The following is a 17,687-nucleotide window of genomic DNA, read 5'->3' on the forward strand; positions in this document are numbered from 1 at the left end:
AGTAATAATCACTCCGCCCAAGTAGCAGTGCTTTGCCTTTCTGAGAATATAGTTCCCAGTATGTATACGGTTAGAAGATGGCTGTGTCTCATGTGACCTTGTTATTTGAACACGCTGTGACTATACAAATCACAACATGTAAATAGGAACATGTTGGCGTTATTTTGTCACTTATTGGGAGCAGTAGGCTAGTTGTAGCCAGTTACCTCCAGGATCTGTGCTAAGCTAGGCTAGCGGTGGGAGCGTCAGACAGAGTTACAACACGCACAGAGATGAGAAGGGTATGTATGGACTTGTCTAACTCTGGGGGATACGGTGAATAAGACAAAGTCCCAATAAGTCGGCGTGTTCCTTTTAATAAAGTGCATCTTTGCTACATTAATTGGACTGCATATTATTGTTAAATATAATCAACAAGACTTGACAGAGCTGAACAGAACAGGCTGGTTAGATTCACAGAAAAAGAATAACTGGAATGTAAGTAGGTGTTAAGTGTAGGCCTGCTGCATTGTGTGGCAAGTTTAGCATTATAAATTAAAAATAGTTACTCATAAATACTGTAGTGAAACTGTAGACATACGAAAAAATATTTTAGATAATAACAAAATTAAAGAATTACTTTCATTATGAAAGATATGGAAAAATAGTGTCACGGTAACAAGAATATACACATCCTAATATTTAAGTAATTCCAATAATACAGTTAATAATGTTCATTATTTTAAATATTTAAGATATGATATATAGGATATGAGGTTTTGTTCACAGATGTTTTGCATTTTCCGGCACATTGCCTCGTTTAGAGGGAAAAAAAGGAAACCATTGCAGTTGTGACCATATTCCTTATCTACACAGAATAACTTAAATAAAGCTTTTTTTAGCAGGATTTAGATGGGGCTCGTTGATATTTTGTCCTAATTGGAGAGCAATATAATCTATGTTTAAGCGAGTAGAAAGACAAAACGTGTAGTATAATGTGTAAAATACCTTACTTTGATCCATTCTATTCATATTAGTTCATAATAAAGTACAAAGACGCATTTTGGAAATAAAGTACAGTTTTAAGATTTGCTTCTCAGGATGGGAAAAAGGCAAGGCACCAACCTGGTACTTATAAGTGTAGTATGACAAAACTATTTTAGAGTGTTATGTGTGTTTGTTGATAGTATTTGCTGTAGGAATATAATCTAATGCAATAAATTCAGTTATAGATCTTCAATTGGTGTGTCCTTGTCAGTTTGTCCTTTTAAAATACAAAGTTGCTTCGGTAGAGTGGGAGTAAATGGGAACAAGTCATTTACCAACAAATGTGTATGGAAATGCACTAGCTACATTGCTGGATGTGTGATGGATTTGATGCTACTAGGCTGATGTGTTCCCATAAACGCAGTAGTTTTCACAAAAAGAGACCCAGTGGATTTGGGTTGTTGCCGTTCTTTTCCACAGATAAATAACAGTGAAAGTCTTAATCATGCCCTTTTTAATTTAGCCCTGGATGGCTCCTGCACTGCAGAGGGTTCCTCTCCTCTCTTACTGTGGATTCTCAGTTGCTTTTTTTTTTCTTCCTCTGCCTTCTTACCTCCAACCTGCTGCCCGACCGCGATGTCACCATTTCATCTGTGGTCTCCACTTACGCTCCATCGCCAACCACAGTGCCGGAGGTCAACGGCCTGCAGGAGCCCAGCCTAGCTAAACGTCTACGGGGAACTCCGGAGCGCATCGAGTTGGAGAACTACCGCCTGTCCCTGCAGAAGGAGGAGGAGCTGGAGGAGGTGCCTGAGGAGACACTGGCAGAACACAACCTCAGCAGCGTGCTGGACAAGGCCGCAGACGCTGACCTGGGCTCCAGGTAATAGCATCAAAACGGCGTCGATATGTACTTTATAAATGCCGCTGTTGTTGAATGTCTTAAAGAGCCCGTATTGGGCTGTATGGGATTTTCCTGTCTTTTAGTGTGTTATATAGTTTTGTGTGTATGTAATATATGTATAAAGTACAAATGAACACATTTCACTCCGAATGGAGCTTTCTCCCTCACAGACGGCGCTTTTTCTCAACTGCCTGAAAACGGCTCGCCTACATTCCTGTTTTTAAAATTCCTCAATTAGTGATGTCACTGATTTTTCATACGTGCTGCCTGAGCAAGCACAGCCCGCCCAGTGGCTAGTTTGATTTTGGTTGACCAATCACAACGGAGTGGGCCAGCTGACCAATCAGAGCAGACTGGCCTTTTCAGGGAGGCGGGCCAAGAGCTGAGATAGAGGCACTGCACCAACAGGCAGTATGAGAAACATAGTATGTTTTGTTTTTTTTTAACATCAAAGCATGTAAACCTATTCTAGTAGACCCCAAGAGTACAAATATGGCGCTGAAAAGGAGCAGGGCCTCTTTAAACATTATGCATTTTTGGATTTCTAGTTATGATATTGATTTTTGCAGCAGATTCTTTTTTTTGGATTATTTTTAGTGGGCCAAATAAATGTGATAGCAACGTCATAAAAACAATCCTCATTATTCCCGTGTGCATTTCTTTAAATTAGGTGCCAGGTTGAGTGACCATCTGACATTCACCGATATAAACACCCTCCATCCACTAGGTCTGCAACTAACACATGTTTTCAATATTGATTATGATATTACGATAACTATTAATAAAAAAAAAAAAATTAAAAAAATCAGCTTCTGCACACTGTATATAAATGGTAGCTACGTTTCAGTCAGGCAGGGAATAAATTTAGTGTTGACAGTGTGTGGGAGCTGATTTTTATTTTGAACCATTACTGTATCTCCTACGCACATGTCTGTATAAAGGTGTAGAAATACCACTTCTTCTCCTCACTAATACATGTTTCCTAAAAATAATAATAATAATAAAAAAGTCTTGGATGATTAATTGATCAAAATAGTTGCTGCTCAATATCCTGTCAATCAACGAAACAATTAATTGACTAATCGTTTAACTCTACACACCATTAGTTGAATACGTGATCATTTTCTTCGCTCTGTCTTACCGTGTATTGTTGAGGACTTGTGATGTGTGATTTTTATTTTTTTTAATACTTATTTCTGACATTTAACAGATTTAAAGTTCAATAAATTATTCAGAACAGGGGCGCCTGGGTGGCTCACCTGATAGAGCGTGCACCTCATGTACACAGGCTCAGTTCTCGCCGCAGCAGCCGTGGGTTCAAATCCGACCTGCGGCACTTTGCTGCATGTCACCCCCTCCCCCCCCACTCTCTCTCCCCTTTCACGTCTAAGCTGTCGTGTCAAAAAAAACAAAACACCAAATACATTATTCTAAACAAAATCTATGATGAGAAGAGAACTTATGGAAAATAGAAATTATTACAGTCCTCCACAGAAAACGGAAAGTCAGACTGACTAGTGAAATCTTGTACAGTAGACGTTCAAGTTGAAGTCACGTTGCATTTTGCACGCCGTCCGTTTTTACCCACCCCATTTGCTCTAACACTTTACTGGGACTCCTCCTCTGTTGTCCAACAGTAGCTCCGAGTCAGACATGGACGAGGAGGATGAGCAGGAGGACCAGGAGGAGGTGGAACAGCAGCCTCTCAGCCCCTCCGATCTCGGCGGTGTTCCCTGGAAGGAGGCGGTGGAGCTCCACGCCAAACTGAGGGGCGAGGAAGAGGCCGAGGCTCTGGCCGACGCGGTCAGCAGAGACGGAGAAGTAGATGAAGACGAGGAGGAAGATGAGGAAGATGACGACGAGTCGAGCGACGGTAGGCTTGTTTGTCACTCTTGGTGTGATTTCAGCATGGTCCCTGGGGAGACTGGAAACGTGTCCTTTGGTGTACGTCAACACCCTGTCCATACTCCCATTTGACCCTGTCCACTTGCTTTTTTTTATCGAAAATCTGTTTCATGTGAAGTGTCACCGTCTCAAACGTTGTTCTCCTCATCCCTCTCTCCTTCTTTTCTCCTCTTCCATCCCCTCCTCTTCATTACTTCCCCCTATGTCCACTTTGTGTGTGTGTGTGTGTGCGTGTGTGCGTGTATGTGTGTATCTGTATGTTTTTTTTTTTTTTTTCTTTTTTGGTTGGGCCTCTGTCTCCCCTTGCTGGCAGAGGGGGATTACTGCCCCTGGGATAGAGAGCTCCAGTCAGGCCTTTGGCTGGAGAAGCACCTCACAGATGAAGAAGATGTTGGTACATTTAAAGGTAGCAGCAGAACTGCCTGTGGATGTGTTTGCAGTAACTTTGAGCGTGATATACAGTATATATAATATATATAATCCTGGCTGGTTTTGGGCTTCTTATTTAAGGATTTTCAATGAGAGTGAGGCTTGTCCTTTTTTATTTTTTTTGTGTTTGGTCTTGGTTTGTTGTTTGCGGTTGTGTTTTTGAAAAGATTTTGTGTTCATAAGTGTGTTTTCTTTGTGTGAGTCTTATCCCATTTTTAAGCTGCTGTTAACCTGTTTAACACCTCCGTTTTTGTAACTGGCTTTAATAAACTAAACTGATTAATGTCAGAGATTTTTGTGTTCTCCCTTCCCCCCCCCCAGGCGCTGCAGCTATGTTTTGGTATTGAGTGGCAGAATTGTTCCGTTCACCAACGGATATCTTTTTTTTTTTCTTTAACCTCATATCTTTGAAGCTCACTTTTATTGTTTGACTTTCGTCTAGTGCATGCAGCCTCCCTGTCCCTGGATTTTTTTATTGCCACTGTATTCTAACTGTCCCTTTGCCTTCTCTCTTTCATTTTTGTCCTGTCTTTTCCCTCCTCTCTTTGTCTTCTACTACTACCCTTCCTACAAAAACTGCCTTCATCTCTCTTTTAACTGTCTCTGATTGCACACACAACTTCAACACATCACCAAAAAAAAAATAAAAAAATCAACACTACACTGTATGCCGACACCCTCATTTAGCAAGGAACCTAAGGATCCAACAGATCCTGCAGCCTGTGGACCCTCAGGCCATCCCAGGTTTGGTGAGAACACACGTGGACTCTGAGGGAGACACGGAGGGCCAGCTGGCCTCAGCCTCTCAACTCTCCCAACCCTCTGAGCTCACGCAGGCCTCCTCTACAGGTAACCCACCCAGAGGAGCTGAACACACAGCTGGGGAGGGCTCTGCTGGGCGAGTCCCAAGCTGCAGGCCTCACAGGGTTGAGGATCAGGGTGTCTCTTTTCCCCCAGTGTGGCTGCTGCTGTTCTGTTTTTGTATGCGTTTGTCTGCGACAGAAGGAGCCACCTCTCCCGACTAACCCACCTGTTGTTTATAATCGTGTCTGATTTTGTACGTTTTTGTCACATTGCTTTGTTTTTTCTTTCTCGGAATGTCGTAATTTTGTGTTAAATCTCTTAATTTGCTATTCAGAGTCGCTGGGGTGAATGTAATGTTCTTCAACCACATCCCAGTGCACCTCATAACCCCCCTTGTCATGTCTTTTGATTTTGTTCTGCTTTTGTTCTTTTGTGTTCTGCTGTGTTCTTTCTCATGTGTCTAATTACTTTACTGTTATTTCCCTGCCATCTATCCGTCGTTGTTCCGTATCCCCTGGTTTGAACGTAGCCCTTGCCCACACGTCCGCCCGACACGAGGCAGTGAGAGTCTGGTTGGAGTCCATGTCTGGAGGTAGCACAGACTTCAAAAGGGATCATGACATCCCGTCTTAGACTCGTACTCTTATCTGTCTATCGGCTGGCCTTTTCCCTGGAGCATGCAGGAACGCATACAGAGACCAGTTAACTCACAAGCATGCATGCTGTAAGGCTGTCGCTCTCAAGAGTTCTGCTCTCTTGGGGTCAAATTCCACTTCCCAAACTCTCATCTTACCCTTCCACCTTCCAAAATATGTATTTTCTTATTACTCACATAGTATATTGTACTCTAATATATTGTATCCCAGAGAGACAGTCAGTCTTGCCCTGGTGGGTAATGTGTGAAGTATTTCACCTGGAATCTGCCTTTTACCTTTTTAGACTAACCCATAAATGGCAGTTGCACAAAGTTCAGATATTGAGGCTGTTGTTCAACTTTTTAATAGCGTGACTGAATGTAATGAGAGTCCCTCACAATACATTTGGATTCATATGCAGCACTTGTACTCTGGGTTAAAAGCTAAGACCCATTAGAATCCAATGTTCTTTCAGTATGTGCCTTTGTGCACCCACACGGAAAAAGGCCTATCTAGTTTATATAGAAGTAATGTTGTAATATTATTTTAAAACTGCATGAATTAACCGTGTGGGTCATTTCAGTTTTTGTTAGAAAACATAGTCTCTCCCACCAAATGTTGTTTAAATGAGGGATTATTGCTCATCTCTTAACCAATGTCATTAACATTTGGGTTGTGCTTTTGCTTGGTTTAAATGTCATCCATTTGCTCATTTAAAAATGGATAGCTGCATGTTATCTATTCACTAATGCTACTCTATGCCCAACCTTTTGTTCACATTGTTTGACTACTTATATTATTTGATGTATGATTTTCTTGCCACAAAACTTTTCTTAAAGCTGTCCTCAGAAAAAAAAAATATGGATTTTGGCTTTGAAGCCTTTTCATCCTTTTCCAACCTTTTTAATTTGTTCCTATAAACGCGCTGCACTCTTCAAAACTGGGTTTGATATATTTTTTTCATTAAGCAATCTTTGAACTCTGGTGCTCTTTTTTTTTTTTTTTTTTTTTAAAGTTCTTTTTTTTTTTTACATTTAGCCTGAAGCAAGATTTTCTGAGGTTAGGAAGTTGAAAAAGGTTCTGGCTCTGTTGTCTGAACAGAGAATTTGTCAGCCAGTTGATTCACTTTTTGCCATTTATTTGTCATGCCCAGAGCCCTGTGAGGATGGAGATCTGGAAGCAGAAGCAGACAGTCCGGATATGGAGCCTGGTACAGAGATGGATCAGGGTGAGCAGTCATAATAGAACTAATAATAATGAATCCATCAATTCTCTCACAACATGATTTGGTTCAAATATAACTCTGCCTCTTTGCAAAAAAAGAAAATAAATTATTAACGTTCTAAAGCTGTGTAACAATTAAATATTTCATAATGTTATTTGGAAATTCCAGATGACATCCCTTCAGATGCAGAAGCTGAGGCTCATTTGCATCAGTCAGAGCGTGCCGAAGAGCTTCCCGAGGAAGACAAGAAATCAGAAAGTCTCAGAATGTCCTCCAGTATTGGTACATGCCCCTAATAATAATTGATCACTCAGTAATATTTTTTACATAAAAGAAAAACTAGTACCATTTTGTCATTTGTGCATTCAGAACCATCCAGCATCAGCCCCATGCAGAAAGAAGATGTTGTTCTTTCCCCACTCCATCCATCTCCAGAGCCTGAATCACAGGTGAGATTATCCCACACCAGTGGTGGAAGAAGTATTCAGATCCTTTACTCATGTAAAAAAGAAAAATAAATAAAAAAAAATTTGTCACAAGTGCAAGTTCTGCATGAAGAATGTTACTTCTATAAAAGTATGTAATTATCATCAGGAAAATGTAGTTAAGGTATTAAAAATAAAAGTACTCAATGCAGAAAATTCCTCACATTTTAGAAACTGGAAACGATGAAAACAGTTCTGTCTGTCAACTAAGTGTTTTAACGTTCAGCCTTTTAAGCTGTACTTGTAGTTGGGTAGTTTTAATTTACAATAAAACATTGTGTTTTATAAACTTACATGTGTTTTGTGTGCAAAAATCTCAATTTGTAAAGTAACTAGTAACTAAAGAAGTCAGATTCATGTAGTGGAGTAAAAAGTGGCATAAAAAGAAAAGCCTTAAGTAAAGTACAAGCATCTCAAATTTGTACTTAAGTATAGTACTTGAGTAAATGTACTTAGTTACATTTCATCACTGTCCCAAGGTATGTGATGTAGAGATGGCCCGATACCATTTTTTGCTTCCAGATATCGATTCTGATAGCTGAACTTGTGTATTGGCCGATACCGAGTACCGATCCGATACCAGTGTGTCATATATTTTTATTATGTTTTAACAACTGTATACTACTATCCCTGTATGGATGTGATATTATTTCTATCTTTGTCGGTCTGGCTCAGGTTAAACTCTTTGTGAAACATAAAAAAACACAAACAATGAACGCCACAGAACTTTCTTTTACTATCCAGTTTGACGGTCAGTTAGAACGGAAAAAGAACATAAATAAACTACTTTAACGTAGATTTTCTTTAGGGCTTTATTACGCGGTATCGGATCGGTGCATCAACTCCAGTACTTCCCGATACCAGCGTTTTAGGCAGTATCGGAGCCGATACCGATACTAGTATTGGTATCTGAACATCTCTAATGTGATGCTCTTTTTGACTAAATCTTGTTCTTCTCTGTTTCTTTCCCAGATAACTCTGGTGATGTCTCCTGGCGCCCGCTTTTTCCCAGAACCATTCATACTGGAGGAAAGGAAGGCTGAGAGGACATCTCCCTCTCCAGCCGCCAAGAGCCCTCTGTTCCCTTCACCCGCACCAGTCCGTGATCCTTCCTCTCTCCCTTCTCCTACTCTTGCTGCCTCCCCTGTCAGTGTCCCTGCCTCACATCCCCCCAGTTCACTCACCAAATCATCACCAGCCATCGAGTCACCTGTCAGATCACCCGTCAGATCCCCTGTCAAGTCACCTGTTGGCTCCCCGATCCGCTCTCAGCCCACCCCCTTACCGGAGACTTGCACACCTATATCTCCCGTCTACCCTCACCGTTCTATTTGCCCTCTCACAGGCAACTCCCTCTCCCCAATCTGTGCTCGGCCTTTGCTCTGCCAGGAACCCTCGTCGCCCCTCGCCTCTGACTCTCCGGTCAGAACTCAGCCTGTCCCTGCGGTCACTTCCACGCCCATGACCACAACAGACAAGGGCCCGCCCGAGCCTTCAAATTCTGTAGATTCCTCAACAGAGGAAACTCCATCTAAAAAGACAGATATCATTGAGGAATTTTGGTTAAAGAGTGCCGAGATCAGAAAAAGCCTCGGTTTGACTCCTTTGGACCGCAGCAGTAAGATCTTAGAGAGGAGTGTTGTCACGGCTCCAGCGCAGGACTCCGCCCCTGTTAAGACACAGTCTCCCGACGTGCCGGAGGAACAGAAGCCTGCCTTCACTGGCCGCGCTGTCATCCGCAGACTCAACATAACTCTTGAGGGTCAGGTCATTACACCCATTGCTCTTGCGGAGCCCAAGAGTAATGGCTCTGATAAGAGGGACCTGAGCAGCAGCTCTGGCCTGGGGTGGAACGGGAGCATGGCCACGAGCCAGACCGCAAACAGTGACAGCTATAACACGTCCGACTCCACCATGCTTACCCCGCCCTCCAGCCCGCCGCCACCTGTGCCTGCTAATCAGTCTCCCGCTGTGTTCCGGCAGCAGAGACACCAGGTGTCTTGGAGCAACGGGATAGAAAAACCTCTACCTGAGCGTGCCAAAGAGCCAACGAAAGTCAAGAGTCCTGTTCCTGCACCGAGGACCCAGCTGAGCCCCGTGTCCGCACCCAAACCCGCACCCAGGAAAGTCTACTCACCCCAGGCAGAGCCAGAGCCAGAACCAGAACCAACTCCAGTGGTCGTCATGAGGGAGAAGAAGAAGCCACGGCCGCAGGAGGCGAGGAAGTCGTTTGTGGAGACGGTGGAGGAGATTCCGTTTGCCGATGACGTGGAAGAGGCCTATGATGAGCGGACACCAGACACGAGCATGAACCGGTACTATACTCCACCCACCAGCAAGCCCAGCAGGTACAGACCTCCCCTACATCTGGCTCTAGCCATGGAAAACGGTAAACCAAGTATCCATGTCAACCAAGCCTCCAAGACCGAGAGGGCAACTCAATTCTCCCCAGAGGCCAAAGAGATCGCTGAGGAGAGAATGAAGGCCAGAGAAAAGTCAGTCAAGAGCCAGGCTCTGAAAGACGCCATGGCCAAGCAGCTCAACAAAATGAAAGAATCTGACAAAGACAAGGGTGCCTTACCTAAAACGGCCTGGAGCGTAACCCCAGATGCTGTCGGAAAAAGTAAAAAGTCAGCCGGGTCTCCGAAGACATCAGCCGTGAAAGCTCTGGAGTCAAAGAAGGCCGATATTTTACCTGAGCGTTTCTTCAGCAGCAACAAGAGTCTGGACAGCTCGGTGGCTTCGTCAGACGGCTCCTCTACGAGTAAGAGCAAGAAACGAAGTTCCCTCTTCTCGCCGCGCAAGAATAAGAAGGAGAAAAAGGCCAAGAACGACAGCAGCAGGCTCTCCGGCACAGACGAGACACCGCCCAAACACAAGTCGCTGTGGAAGGCCGTCTTCTCAGGGTACAAGAAGGACAAAAAGAAGAAGGACGATAAATCATGTCCGAGCACGCCGTCCTCCAGTTCCACCACTCAGGACTCTGGGAAGAAGAAAACCTCGCCATCATCCGGTAAGAAAGGGGATCCAGGGCCATTTTGAATGTGATACTTGTTTGTTACATTTCGAGAGAAAAAACCAAAAAAAAAAACGGTAACACTTCACTTGAAGGTATCCAGTGTTTCTCACACATAGACTAATTTGTGGCGGTGCGCCACAGAATCAACACCGGTTGCCGCGTATTGCGTTTCGTTATTCATTTTTTAACGCTATTAAAACACGCAACGTATTCGTTCAGCTGCATTTCCTTTCCCTGCTCTCCCTCCGTCTCTCTGTCACTAACACGTCTCGCACACACACGCACACACAGCCCCTCCCCTCCGTGCACACCACATCTGTCTCCATATCCCCCCACGCCACCTTCAAATTGCTTTCTAATCTGTGGGAAACACTGGTATCTACATAAGAGTGACATAACACTGTCATGAACACATGACACATGAACCCTAACCCTAACTTGTCATGACAAAAACCGAATGACACTTACTGTTACGCCATAAACGTTTATGACTTGTTGGTAATGTTTATGACATGTTCATGACAGTCACTCTTATGTAGATATCTTCAAGTAAAGTGTAACCAAAAAACAACCTGTCTTTATTATTGTTTGTTACAGACTTGAAATCCCGCAGAAACTTGAGCTTCTCCGAGGAGTCCGACCTGTCCTGTGATGATGTTCTGGAGAGGTCCTCCCAGAAGTCAAAGGCAGATGTGAGTAACAGTAGACACAATTAGAAAAACGTCACATCTTCACCGCAAAGGTATTTAGACACGCATAGCCTCGCAAAAGCCAGCCTGAGCTCATTTCTGAGAAGCCATTTTTAGTCTGCAACACATCGGCTGACAATCAGCGGCCACCAGCTGCTCTGAGCCGCAGCCTCTCGTAAATCCTTAACCTTTCGAGCAGCAGCACCTCTGCGTTGTAGATATAGCGACGCGTGATATCATGTCTTTCATCTCCGATTTATTCAGAAGCTGGTGCGCCCTCACTTTTTCCACTTAGAAAATTGGAAGCAAACACCAATGACTCAAGCAGGTGTCGTGTTCATCCAGTTAGGTGTAAACTAGGGCTGCACAATATATCGTTTTATTTTTTTATCGCCATCGCAATATCAACCGGTGAAATAAACGCATCCCAAAAGACACTGAGATTTTTTTTGTGTTATTAGAAATAAACTATCAACAGAAAACTGCACTTTAAAATGAAATGGTCATTCCTTTTTCTTTTTTTTTTTTTTTAGTGGTGCCTTTTATATCCAATTCGATGTTCACTTTTTTCAATAAAACAATGTTAGAAATGATTTCCTTTTGTTTGTTTTAAATTCAACAGGCATTTTGTTGTATTTTAGAAGAATACTGACAGCTGAAAGGCAGTACTGAGTACTAGGGCTGCACGATATGAGGAAAATATGCGATAACGTTGTGAATATAACGATATTCCTTGAGATAAATGAAGAGATATTAAAGTGTACTCAGTTCTGCCTTTATGTTGCTTTCAGTTTTCTGCTAAAACACAACAAATTGCTTGTTGAACTAAAGACAAATGAAAGGAAATCATTTCCAACCTACTTTTATAGAAGAAATTGAACATTGAATTGAATGTATAAGGCACCACTAAAACAGAGTTATTTCCTGCTGATATTTTCTTTCAACTAACACATAAAATCTCTGAGTGTCTCTCGTGATATGTCGCAGCCTTTCGCGTTATGTATATTGCGGCAGTTAATATTGCGATGGAGATATAAAAAAAAAAAACGATATATTGTGCAGCCCTACTGAGTACAGTTTAATATCTGTTTATTTATCGCAAGTAATATCGTTATCGCGATATTCAGCAGCATTATCTCATTTTGCATATTTTCCTCATATCGTGCAGCCCTAGTGTAAAGAACAACAACAACACCACTAATGTCTTTGCCTGCCAGGTGTGCCTGTTACCAGGCTGAATGGAACTACTTCTGCGGACAGGCTTAGCAAGGCTAGATGTCACATCTATTGCATCAATTTCTGTTTTACTTCCTTTTAAAAAAACAAACAAAAAAAAAACTACTCTTTCCTTTAAATAATTTCTTCCACTCCCAGCAGCACACGGACATCTTTGACCTAGTATCAGGCATGCAGAAGGAAGCGATTAAGGAGGAGAAACTGGAGAAGGAGAGAAGGAGGGAGTTAAAGGAAAGGAAGAGGGTGAAAGAGAGGCATAAAGAGAGAGAGCGGGAAAAAGAGGTTGATCGAGAAAAGGAGAAAAACGATGAGGAGGTATTGTGCAGATGGGCGTTAAATGATTTTGAATTTCACCTAAACATCGTTTTGTAAATAGGCAAGTGTACAAAGATAACATTCTACTAACGTTAAGTTCACAAAGCTTGCATGAATATATAATACTCTATTCATCCTTTTTTAAAGTAGTGTTGGAATACAGAGTGTACTTGCCCTCAGGTGATCTCAGAGCAAGTCATGCAACCAAATGATTAAAAAAAAAAACACACCCATTTTCATGGTCTCCAGCACCACAAAATGACATGTTAAATGCACATCATAATGATATCCATTAGCAAAATTACTAAATGAGTGAATTCTTTAAAAGACTGGATTCATTAAATATGCAGGTGGCATATTAGGACTATGCAGAAATCCAGCACATAATACCCATATTTCTATCATATGAGTTCTTTATTTGAAGCAATTTGCATTCATTGTTAAGCTGAAATTCAAAATGATTGTCTCCGCTGCTGCTCTGTGTTGTGTGTGTGTGTGTGTGTGTGTGTGTGTGTGTGTGTGTGTGTGTGTGTGCGTGTGTCGGTGGCGTGTGCCTGTGCGCGTGCGTGCGTGCGTGCGTTTCTCTGGTGGTTTAGATAGATACAGCCGAGTTCAAGGCCAGAGGCATGAATTTAATAACCATTGTAAACACATTTAAAAAAGAACAAACTTCCAAAAGCTTCCATTTGGTTTTCTTCATTTTGACGACATATATAAAGAATTGACTTTTTTTTTTAATCTTCAATCAATATTGATCTGAATTTGGACTTTCTGCAACTCCAGTAACAGGAGGTTAAAGCTGCATCATGCCTGCCAGGCCGTGCCTAATTCAATAAGAGCCCACAGGATTCAAGTAGACTAGTCTCTAGCGAGTGTTGTGGTAGTTTCTGTGAGTGTAGTTTCTGTGAGTGTATTAGATATTTTTTTTTTCGTAGAAATCATTGTAGACTGAAAATACCAGATCTGTTTTCTTTACTGCTTTATGGTAAGACGGGTCTCTAAAGTCCTTGGTCTTAGAATCTGGGAAATCAATTTTCTTACAATGTGATTTGTAATTGATGTTTTGTTCGACTCGTTTCTGATTAACATACAGTAGATGTATAAAATGTCGCTGCACCTTGCCATTTTTGTGTTGGTGTGGGATTATTAACCTTGCCTGTTTCGATTGTACCAGCTAAATTATTACTTCTTTTTTTAATTTTTTTTTAAGTTTTGTTTAATTTTGACCAATTTAACATAATCATTAACCCATTTAAACATATCACCTGTATCATGTTTGTTTCCTCCCCTCTTTTTTTGTTTTGTTTTGTCTTCCCCAAGTCTGTTTATGTCCCTCACGCACTGGCGTTCAAGAGATCGTACGCCACAAAGGTAGTATTACATACGTTCCCATTGATAAATCCCCCTCTACCCCCCCCACCCCACCCCTCAGCGCATGTGCCAGTTTACTGTCATAACACCTCATGGGCGTCTGGCCTAAAACTAACCGTCCTCTCTGGAAGCATGTGACAGTCGGACCACAGCGCACTCACTCACTGCTGGATATCCACTCTGTTAAAACATGACTTTTTTCCAATGGCGCTCACTTTTCTGGTCACACTGATACCTCTGCATCTCGTGATATCAAGGGCTGTTCCTCTCTGACTGGTATTATATTAACCTGCCTGTCACTGCGGCACTGTTTTGTTTTTGTTTTTTTACTCCAGTGTGGGTACTGGAATAACTTTGACATTTTCCTTCAGTGCTATTCTCTCTTTCTTCTGATTCATGCCAGCTTTTTATTTCCTCAAAAGTCAGCTAAGGGACAAAGACCCCTGCTCATTCCCATACTGTATCGCCTATTATTACAGAAGATTTTTTATAATGAGGAGGATCATAAATGTGAGAGCTGCAGTGTAGTTGATATACAGTATGTGTGTGTCACATTGTGTTCTAAGTTGTTTTATGTAACCATGCTTTGAGATAGCAATGTATAGGCCTAGAAAAGCCTGTAGATAGTATGATGTTTTGAAATATCCCAAGCTAGATTACATTCCGCTAGTCAATGTTGTCCCTTCACCTTCCACAAGATCTAATAAGAATCCCCCCCCCCCTCTCCTGTTCAGTTATTCTGAAGGGCCAGGGCCCCATGGAGTCAACTACACATATTAGCAGCGAGTGATAGAGACTTCTCTGACCCATGTTTCTGTTATTACACCAGAAAACCTACACCGAGGAAGAGCTGAATGCCAAGCTGACACGAAGGGTCCAGAAAGCTGCACGCCGACAAGCCAAGCAGGAGGAACTCAAGAGGCTGCACAGAGCCCAGGTAACTGACCTTCGGTGATCCTCTGACTTTTCCTCCATCACCAATATCAGGTGGACATTTGTGGTTTTGAGTGAAATGTCACTTTAGCTATTGAATGGAGTGCCATGCAATATGGTACCGACATTCATGTCCTCTTCTGGGTGAATTGTAATTAGGGCTGTGTATCGTCCAACATTTGTTTTTTATACCAATACCGTGACTTTGATACCAGTTTCTAAACGCTAACTTTTTTCTGTACCAATTTTTTAAAACAAAAAGAAATTGCAACATTACACGTTACGGCACCAATATTTTAATCTATTTTTCAGCTCCTACTACGTGAGCTCCGTCTCTGTGCGTAACGTAGAGTTTTTCCTGCCTGCCTCTACGACGTGTAACGTAAGACAGCCAATCACCAGCATTATCAGATCTTGGTAGAAGCATACTGCGAGCTTATCGGCTCACTGACTCTGATGAGATTTACTCCTCAGGTATTGAAATGAGGTATTGAATGATGAGGCATTTTTCGATACTCAATACTTTAGAGGAAATTTGGTCGGTGCCCTTAAAAGTATTGAATTCGGTACCCAGCCCTAATTGTAATAAGTTTGGCGATCCAACTAACGTTTCCCTTTAGCACCATCATCAAGACAAATTTTTAGTTTTCAGTTTGTTTGTGTTAAAAGTAGGTTATATGCATTCTTCTGTGTTGGTTTACTTATGGTGTTTGGGTGCTGAAAAGCTCTTTCCAAACACTTAGACAAGGGGGGTTCTCATTCAACCATTGCTCATGTTGTGCATGTCAAACTGTTTAAAAATGAAGTAGGACATACACACATGGCTGTAGTGGTATACTAGACTAGGTTGCATTAGTGTTGTTGTCACAGTTACTCAGTGTTGCCCTGTTGTTTTTGTTTTTACCGGACCATATGGTCACTCTAATGTGACTCAACCCTCTTGGAGTGCGGCCAAATTCATCCTTTGATTAGGAAATCCACTGTGATTGATGTTGTAACTCTGCAGTCAGGCTTCCAGTCCACTGACTCAGCACTAAGCCACAGCTAGAGCTGCTGGAGCTGTGGTTTGCTGGCCTGAATTTTGCTTCCTTTTAGTGGCTATTTGCAGAACCCAAACCATGTTTCTTGTTTCTTGCTGCATGGCACTGATAAAGTTCAGCACTGACAGAGGAAGTAAGAGTCTGAGGGGGGGAAAAAACATTCAAAGTAAAGTGCCCATATTATGAAAAAATCACTTTTTCTGGGATTTGGGGTGTTATTTTGTGTCTCTGGTGCTTCCACACACATACAAACTTTGAAAAAAATCCATCCATGCCGTTTTGAGTGAGATACGGTTTCTGAATGTGTCCTGCCTTCAGTCTCCGGGTGAGCTGGTCAAAATCTGCACGGCTTTCTACGTCACTAGCCGAAACGAGCTGGCTAACCGCAACCGTTAGCATGCTAGCGCTAGCATGCTACCTCGTTCTCATTGGCAAAGCACTGCTACAACACACACAAGTTCACCATAATCTACAAAAGAACTACTTACATGCGCGCCCTCGTTTAGAAGAAGTCTCCCAGCTAATCCTGCCTTGTAACTGACTGAAGTTGGAGAAACAGCCTTTCTTTTACTGTCTATGGAGCTAGCTAGCTGACATGCTCTACGATCTGAGCTACTGCGCATGTGTGAGTGCAATCAAAGATAGTACAGAAGAAAAGAGGTCTCACTCTGTAGCTAAAACAGAGACCAGGTGAAAAGAGGATCTGCAGCAGTGAGAGAGAGCTGTGCAGTACAACAAAAATATGGTGTTTTTTGAAAATTAAACCATGTAAACCTATTCTGGTACAGCATTAAAATACAGTTATGAACCTGAAATTGAGCATAATATGGGAGCTTTAAGCTATTTCTGATTACTTTTTATACATCTCTCATTCCTAACCCTTACATCACTTTACTCATATGGAACCCATGTCATTAATCAAATCCTACTCAATTATGTTCACCATCATCATCATGGGCCACACATGCATCTACTGCATATTGCCTCTATCCAAAAGGAAGGAATATCTGTCTGTCTGTCCGTCCGTCTGTCCAGCTGACCCGCATGTGCAAAAGCACAATAACAAAGACGTCACACGCAGCACGCTGACGTACTGAAATAAACATGGAGGCCATTATGTACTATTGTTCCACATACGTTTGTGGGCATAAACTAAGGCTTCCCCCAGAACATGACACGTTCAATATTGATAAACTGTGAATAAAACTAAGCGAACGCACAATAAAGATTGGAAAAAAAATATATGTATGTATGTATGTATGTATGTATGTATGTATGTATGTATGTATGTATGTATGTATGTATGTATTTAAATGTTTAAATTACAGTGAAAAAAGAGGCATTATCAGCACAATATACTTAAATAATTAAACGTCTGTTCAAGGTGGAGCTTTCAACTCGAAATATAATGCTGAATAGCTTAATGAATATTTAATAATGCATATTTTAATTGTTATATTTTGTGAGTAAAATCTGAATCTGCAACAGAACCAGTAACATTTCTCTGTCAGGTAAATATAGTAGTACAATGTCTTCCTCTAAAGTAGAAGTACACAGTAAGTCAGGGGTATGCAGGTTGGTTGCATATTAGGTGCTTTGGGGTCCTTCTGTGAGTTGTTTCGGGGTAAAAGGGTTCTTTTTACCATAGGGGACTTTGTGAGCTCAATTTGCCAATAGGTCATTCAAAGACCATGCAAAACCCATTTGAACTGGTTTTACACGGGTCACTGG

General features: G+C 41.9%; 1 protein-coding gene across 26 annotated transcripts in view; it reads left to right on the top strand.

The window, feature by feature from the left end:
* mical3a (microtubule associated monooxygenase, calponin and LIM domain containing 3a) overlaps positions 1-17,687 on the top strand; it is a 123,133-nt gene that overhangs the window by 88,693 nt on the left and 16,753 nt on the right. For 18 of the 26 annotated variants that reach the window (XM_039809596.1, XM_039809598.1, XM_039809595.1 and 15 more), the window contains 13 exons: positions 1,654-1,849; positions 3,508-3,743; positions 4,089-4,181; positions 4,892-5,053; positions 5,538-5,600; positions 6,797-6,871; positions 7,037-7,150; positions 7,238-7,317; positions 8,326-10,366; positions 10,970-11,064; positions 12,436-12,612; positions 13,933-13,983; positions 14,813-14,920. In XM_039809596.1, the coding sequence (XP_039665530.1) occupies positions 1,654-1,849; positions 3,508-3,743; positions 4,089-4,181; positions 4,892-5,053; positions 5,538-5,600; positions 6,797-6,871; positions 7,037-7,150; positions 7,238-7,317; positions 8,326-10,366; positions 10,970-11,064; positions 12,436-12,612; positions 13,933-13,983; positions 14,813-14,920 (3,491 nt within the window). The remainder of the gene's footprint in view (positions 1-1,653; positions 1,850-3,507; positions 3,744-4,088; positions 4,182-4,891; positions 5,054-5,537; positions 5,601-6,796; positions 6,872-7,036; positions 7,151-7,237; positions 7,318-8,325; positions 10,367-10,969; positions 11,065-12,435; positions 12,613-13,932; positions 13,984-14,812; positions 14,921-17,687) is intronic. The other 8 variants (XM_039809600.1, XM_039809609.1, XM_039809603.1 and 5 more) reach the window with 8 other exon arrangements.

The sequence above is a fragment of the Perca fluviatilis genome, chromosome 8 (genome assembly GCF_010015445.1).
Source record: "Perca fluviatilis chromosome 8, GENO_Pfluv_1.0, whole genome shotgun sequence".
In the NCBI taxonomy this organism is placed as follows: domain Eukaryota; kingdom Metazoa; phylum Chordata; class Actinopteri; order Perciformes; family Percidae; genus Perca; species Perca fluviatilis.